Source organism: Merops nubicus, unplaced genomic scaffold (assembly GCF_000691845.1).
Source record: "Merops nubicus isolate BGI_N331 unplaced genomic scaffold, ASM69184v1 scaffold35826, whole genome shotgun sequence".
Lineage (NCBI taxonomy): Eukaryota > Metazoa > Chordata > Aves > Coraciiformes > Meropidae > Merops > Merops nubicus.
The window spans coordinates 638-8,089 of NW_008613557.1; the positions used below are offsets into that span (position 1 = coordinate 638).

The window sequence follows — 7,452 nt, forward strand, 5'->3', positions numbered from 1 at the left end:
GGAGGTATGTTGCTGGTACAGTTGGGATAACAGGAATATGAGACACTCGTCCTTGGCTGCAGGGCCCTCAGCCTGAGCAGGCTGAGCACACAGGGGCTTCCACTACTGTGTGGACCTGTTTGTGTCAATGAAAAGGTGCTCTTGGTTCAATGTGCTTGGACAGGCAGTGGAGTGACCCTCCTAGAACAGGGTGTGGATTTGCACATCTCGGAGATAGAGCACATGGTACCAACTTGTATGCTGCACCAGAAAACTGCACATCCTTTTTCTTTTGTTTTTAGACAGACCTGGAGGAGGAAAGAATGAAGCAAAAAATAGCTGACAGGACAATGAAAGAAAAGCTACACATCTACTCACTGAGAATACTTATAAATATAATTGTCATTGCAGTTTTAACAGTGTGTTTTTACTGTATTTATAAAGCAACTGTCTTCTCTCAAGAAAATTCCAACGTAAGTATCAGGCGTGACATTAGGACAGATTCATCTGGGGCTGATAATTACAGCAAGAGGAACTATTGTGAAAGAGTGAAGTATCTTAATATAGCACCTTTCACGCTAGGGATCTGAAAATGCTTTGTTCAGATTTAGGATTTTTTTTAGTAGGAGAGAGTGGGAAAGATTGAGAACTATGTGCAAAAAATCCCACCAGTCACATCCCCCTTTGATAGGGGGGGGACCTTGGGGCTAATGCAGCTGACAAGAAGAGCAGCCCTCGCTTTCCTTCCCATGTAGCCGTTCTCACCTCGCTGATCTGCTGGCACAAGCACTTGTGTGTCTGGACAGTGAGCTCACTGATGGAACTGATCTGGTTAAAACAAACTTCAGCATCATCAGTTTCATGATCTGCTTCGCTGCTCAACTGCAAAAATGAACAGCAAGGGAAGGGGAGAGTAAAGCTTGTGATCTGTATTGTGGCTTGAGTTATAGCTGTGTGCGGAAACAGGAAGACTTTGAACACTGAGCGCTTTTCAGAAGAAAAGGTTCTTGCATCAGTAGTGACAGGAATCAGGTTGGGTGGTGGTGTTCACCCCTGGCAGGACAAGCAGATGGGAAGAGCAGTTCAGAAGCAGAACAAGGGCAGACAATAGTTTCAATGGTTTCGCAACTGACTCCTCTGTAGGAGCCCAGGGTTGAATTAAGCCCCATGAATAGGAACCACACTTTTTCTCTTCCTTCTGTTCATTGGTGATGTGACAGGCACTGGCTGTGTAAGGGAAAAGTTGTGCTTGTGGTGGATGTAGCTCTTAACTGCTCTGAGTTGCCGGGATTGCAGAGATAAGCAGGAAATGGAGACTAAAGAAGTGTTTGTGTCAGAGGTATTGTGTGAGGGCAGAGGAATAAGATAGCACAAGACTGAACAACTTGAAAAACACCCTCCCTTGGTGTCAGCTTTATGTATAAGGATTATTGTCTTCACCTTGCCTAGATGGGTAAGCAGAGGAGCTTATAAAGATGGTAGGGAAGTCAGGGGAGCTGGTTGGCACGAGCATGAATTACTTGAAAAGTGCCTGCACTTAGGCATAAGCTACTTCTAAGCTGGTAGTCTTAGTTCCGAGTTAGACAACATAGACAACAATGCTTCAAACAGAAGCTTTGGGGAAGCACAAAAATGCCTGTACCTGGAGGTGGAGGGAATTACTGGTGGAGAGAGCAGGAGGAAGCAGGGGTATAGCAGCAAACTGCAGCAGTAGATAGCAGTGGTCAGGCTTGTAGTTGCAAATATAGCTGGGGGATGAGGACAGTGAAAGATGTTACCTCAGTCCTAGACAAGAGAGGCTGGTGGGAAGCTGAAAAGAGCACATGTCAGGAAGTGTGTTTCTCTGAATATTACCTTTCTGCCATCTCTTCTTGTACAGAGTGTCAGCAATATGAACTTCCGGACTAATCTCTTAGTGCAGTATTTGCCTTCCATGGTGATCACATTGGCCAACTTCATTGCTCCTCAGATCTTCTCATTTCTGATCAGATTTGAAGATTATTCACCAGCCTTTGAAATCAGACTGACACTCATGAGGTAAAGATGTTTTTACTGTGGCCTTGGATGTTTCAACAGCTTGTTCTTGGTAGGTTACAAGTGCTGTAAACATGGAAATACCAAGAAGTAGAGATGTTGAACTCTCTGCACTGGAGGGCCTGGGCACTGGAAGCCAAGCAGGCATTGTTTGACTTAGGTTTAGTTGGATGCTTGAATTTTAAATCTGGCAACAGTCTCCTGTTTTGATGGCAGTACAGCACAGTCATTTCAGTGTTCACGTTTTTCTGTCAGTCCCATTTAGCTGTGTGGTCTGAACATCTTCAACAACCTAAATAAATAGTAGAGAAGTTGTGGCTGCAGAGCTGTGGATTCCCATAGCTTTGCATGCAGCAGTTCCTTGAATGAGCAAATGTGTATGTACAGCAGTGACTGAAGCACAGCTTTGTTCAAGGCAGAAGTTTAAAGCTTTGAGATAAGATATTTTGGTGTGAAAGCACAAAGCACTAGGATTTGGCAGCTTAAGGCAGTGTGATCGTGGTTGAAGCATCTGAACTCTACCGGCACCCATGTTTTGTATCTCTGATTTGACCAAGTGCCTCTGAGGGCTGGAAGCCGCCTGAGAGGGGAGAAGCTGCACACAGTTGTCACCTGGCCTCTCAAACTGTATTTGGGAGATTGACAGCCCGTTGCAGCATCAAGATTTCAAACAAAGTGACTGATCTGGGAAAAAGACTAAGAAAAGGAACAAAGACTGTAGCCTAAAGCAGGGAAAGTGAGAAGCAATTTAACTTCATACTAAGGAAATTAATGTGTGTATTATCTAGCTGGCCATTCTGTTAAAGTTCTGTATGACCCTTGTGTGTTCCAAGCCATCTTGGACTCGTGTGCCAGGTGAGCTGGGTGTTAGGATGGCGCTTCTTGGCAGGTTTGGAATGAAGCTCTGCCTTTCTTCCAGGTGTGTCTTTGTGCGGTTGGCCAATATCGGTGTTCTCCTGATCTCGCTGTGGAGTCAGATCTCCGACTGTGCCACCGACGAGTGTAAGGCCTGTGGATACAATTACAAACTCTATCCTGTAAGCAGACTTATCTTGGGCTTTAATTATCTGAACTTGTGAGCAGAGATTTGTTTTTCCGTGAGACTTGCTTGTCTGGAGGGTTTCAGATTCAGACCTGGGGTTGCTGTTGGTTTTATACCTGGTGCTGATTCCTACTGCTCCGTGCACACCACTACAGTTTTAATGTGTGTCTTTTGTTTTTTTAAAACTCTGATTAGAATTAGTCCAGTGGCAGATTGTTCAATGTAAACTTTCTGACTACCTTCAAACATGAGGATTGTTTCAGGTAGTTCTGTTTCAGAGACAGTTGTGTTACTGCCCTTTGTTTCAATAAGACAAATTGTCTTTCTGAAAACAAACAAACAAAACAAAACCAAAAACACAGAAAAAAAAACCACCAAAACAAACACAAAAAAAACCCAAAAAAAAACACCAAAGAAAGAGCTTGGCGTGGACGCTCTGGAACACTTAAATATTTTAGAAATGGGACTTAATACGATTTGAACTTCATGCTGTCAACTGACTGTGGTGTTTGTTGCTTTAGTGACTGACAGATTTATTTTTCACCAGTTATTTAGATTCCTAATCTTGTTTTTCCTGACTTGTTTTTATAGTGCTGGGAATCTGAAGTTGGGCAAGAAATGTATAAACTGATGATATTTGATTTTATTATAATTTTTGCTGTGACCCTGTTTTTGGACTTTCCTAGAAAGTAAGTGTCTCCACCTTGTAAGCATACTTTTGCAAATGATGTATGTAACACTTCTTTTTTTTTTCCCCCTCTTATTAATTCTCCATATGTCTGACCAGATTGCCAGTTTTAAAATGAAACATAAACATATTTCTGATGATTTGAGCACTTGCTTGCCATTCAGATGCCTGTGTAGTTTTTGATATTCGAGTAATTTTTCTTCAGATGTTTTTCTGTTATTTTATCTAATGCTTAGATGCTAAATGTCCATGCATTCCTACTGTGTGTTCAGCTAAGCTCCATAGCTTGAGTTTAGAACTAATGACTTGCTTTGGTTTTAGGTTGGTTGTTACTCATTGCACTTGCAAGCCAGTTCAGTGGTGTGGATTGCAGGAATTTCGAATTTCTGAAAATGTCCTGGAAATTGTTTATGGGCAAACCATCTGCTGGATTGGAACCTTCTTTTCACCACTTCTCCCTGCAATAGCAACTATAAAATACTTTATCATCTTTTACATTAAAAAGGTAGTGAAAGTGTGTGGCAAATAAACAAAATTGAACATATCTCAGTGGGTTTTGCAATATAGGTATGCAGTGGATTTAAACCAAACAACAAACCCTAAAAACACACAAGGATGCAGTGTACTGGAAATGAGGTACTGATATTCTATTCTCTGTAGTTTTTTCACTATTAAGAGAAGGCAGAATTTTGCTTTGAAGTCAAGCAAAACAGCATTTCCATAACTACCTCTTCAATTATTTGTCTGGGTGTTTTAAATAAAATCTTTTTATATACTAAGGCTACTTTATAACACTTGTCTGCAATAATCTATTTGCTAGCATTACAGCTTAGAACTTGGACAAAATTTTCCCAAGCTGCTGAAAGTTTGAAAGCAAAATGGAAAAAGCAAGCTGAGTTGGATGTTCAGGATGTGATTCCTGCATATCACAAGCTTTGCTGTATGACCACAGAGCTCCTTCTGTGCTTCAAATTCTTACTGATACTTTAGTTTGTACAAGATGGGGTGTGTTCAGTGAAGAAGTGGCAGAACAAAGCTAAAGGTTGTGCCATGGTTCATAGGCCAAATGGCTCTGTCAGTTGACTCTGCCCAAGTGTATGAGGCTCTCTGGATCAAATCCTTGCTCCAAAGACATTTACTTACACTGGAATATAAAGCATTCTTGTCTTAGCCCTTTTCAGTCCATGTACATCAAAGGATGGTTTTGTTTTAACTGGTAGCATATTTGAGAATGGAAAATTCAGTTGATGGGGAAAGTGTACTTTGATATGTGTATATAGAAGTACTGGTAACAGTTTTGCTTCCTTTCCCTCTTCAGATCAGTTTGATACACACGTGTAAGCCTGCAGCCAGGCCTATCAGAGCATCAAGTTCCAATTTTTTTTTCTTGGTGGTCTTGTTGATTGGGCTTGTCTTGGCTTTTATTCCTCTGGGAATCAGCATTGCACAGTAAGTGACAGTTTAGCTTCTCTGCAGTTGACATTTGTTCTAAGCTTGTCAATTCCTGAAAAAGACACAACTTTGGAATGATACATTGGAAAAAAATATATTGTATATAATAAATCAAATTATAACTTGATTCATAGCAAAAATTCTGGTTCTGAAGACAAAGGACATTTTTATCCCATTGGCAAAAGGGTGCTGGGCTTGTGCTGGATTATTTTATCTTTACATTTTGGTGTAGCATCTCCTTTCTTTTCTGCTTCTTTGACAGCATCCCCTCCTCCAAAGCATGTGGGCCATTCAGGAATTTTAACACTTCATGGTCAGTTGTTCCACATACAATACTTGGATTTCCAGTAGGTCTGCAGCAAGTCCTTAATGGCATAGCATCAGAAGCCTTTGCAGTGCCGTTTTTTATGGTCATTTGGTGAGTACCTTGGAGAGCTGATTCAGTCATGCAACTGCATGTTTCATAGCCTTTCTTACTGAACAGATACCAAACAACTATTAGACCAGATTTTCCATCTGCAATCAAAAGCCCATATAAATCCTCAGCTCTAATGTCTTTTTGCCCATGTGTTCACACTCATTAGCTTTATTCCATTTCCTCTTGCATGTCCCATATCCCACACTTGTCATTTCACAGTGTTAACCGTGAAATGTTCTGCAAAAGCCTAAAAAGAAATATTCTATCCACAAGCCTTGGTTTAAAAACAAAACTAAGAACTACCACCAAAAAAACCCCCAAACCGGTCATTCTGTAGGATAAAATTCACTATAGTGGTGTGTGGTTTTTTTTTTGTTTTGTTTTGTTTTTTAAGATTGGAAAGATTGGAGGTCACCTATACAGGTTATCTAATCAAGCCCTCCTGTTCAAAGCAAAGTCAATTAAAGCAGGTGCTCAGGAACTGTATCCAGTTGGGTTTTGAGTGTCTCTGAGGATGGAGACTCCACAGCCTCTCTGGGCAACTTGTTCCAGTGTTTGGTCACTTTTGCAGTTTTTTTTTTTTTAATGTTCAAATTTTTTTGTTTCGATTTCCGTTTAATACAGTTGTTCTCAGATCTTGGAGCCTTGTTACCTGATACTTTCTAAAACTTGTACACTTGAGAAACAATGCAGTTTATTTTAGACTCCCCCCAGCCCTTTTTTCCATAACACATGGTTATGTGTTCTCCTAAAGTGATCCTGTTACTGTGTCCACAGGAAATATAAAGTCCTCGTTTCAGGTTTGGGTGAGGGTTTTTTGTTTGTGGGGTTTTTTTTGGTTTATTTTACTTTATCATAAAGCCTGTATAAGAGGTGGAGGATGACTTGCACTGCTACCCAACTACTTATTATTTGGAAAAGAAAATAACATTTATATATGCATTTTTTACCATTCTATTTCTTTGTACTGCTTTTCTTCATTTAATGCTCTGTAGATAAGCTGTGTCACAGATCACATCTGGAATACTTGCTATAAGGAGTGTCTGCAGTACTGATCTCTGGCTACTTACCCTAGAAATCCCAACTGGAGCAAAGAGTTACTCCAGTGAAACCTTGATAAACTTAGTGTCTGAGGAGCAACCTCCCCCATACGTACACTTGGAGCACGGCAGGAACTGCCAGTCTAGAGAGAGCTGTCAGAACCCAACCTGTAACACTGGAAAGTGGCCATGCCTCTGTCCCCTTGCACTGTGTCCCTGCCTGCTGGCAGCACAAGTGTGTCTGCAGAGAAATGCACAAGCTGACAGTCCCTCTGGGCCCTAGCAGCCTTCCTCTGAGTAAGGGTGTTTTGTGTGATGCTAATGCAGAATGTTGGTTTGTTGGTTGCAGCCTCGTTATGTTCTATTTTATTGCCTTGGCGAGAGCACACAAACGAGTGGTTGAGCAGCTGAGGGAACAACTTGCTATGGTAAGAGCTAACACACTTTTTTGTACCCCTAAAGTTTTCTTTGTTGTGTCAGTAATCAGGCATGCAGAGGAACAAAAGTTTCCATAGCCTTCTGGCTACTTGGTGGTTGCACAGGAAGTGAAGAATGTTTTACAAATTACACAGGATAAATAACCAAAGCACTATAGTATTTTTTCAGTCTAGTTAGTTTTCTTGGGTATCAGCTGCAACTGGCCCAAGATCTGGTTATATCGGGCAACATGCATGCCATGGGCCTCTTGAGGGGCAGTGTCCATGTTCTTCAGCTGTTGCCTTCCTTAAATCCACCCAGCTGCATGTGTTTCTTTCCTGCACATGAATCTTGTGCTTCCTGTCACCCCCACCACTCTTTC

General features: G+C 41.3%; 1 protein-coding gene across 1 annotated transcript in view; it reads left to right on the top strand.

Moving 5' to 3' along the window:
• Window positions 1-281: 281 nt before the first annotated feature.
• TMC7 (transmembrane channel-like 7) overlaps window positions 282-7,452 on the top strand; it is a gene marked incomplete at its 5' end in the record, with an annotated part of 8,012 nt that continues 841 nt past the window's right edge. The window contains 8 exons of the mRNA XM_008941947.1: window positions 282-452; window positions 1,859-2,016; window positions 2,933-3,050; window positions 3,647-3,744; window positions 4,065-4,248; window positions 5,062-5,192; window positions 5,458-5,613; window positions 7,003-7,081. Coding sequence (XP_008940195.1) covers window positions 282-452; window positions 1,859-2,016; window positions 2,933-3,050; window positions 3,647-3,744; window positions 4,065-4,248; window positions 5,062-5,192; window positions 5,458-5,613; window positions 7,003-7,081 — 1,095 coding nt within the window. The remainder of the gene's footprint in view (window positions 453-1,858; window positions 2,017-2,932; window positions 3,051-3,646; window positions 3,745-4,064; window positions 4,249-5,061; window positions 5,193-5,457; window positions 5,614-7,002; window positions 7,082-7,452) is intronic.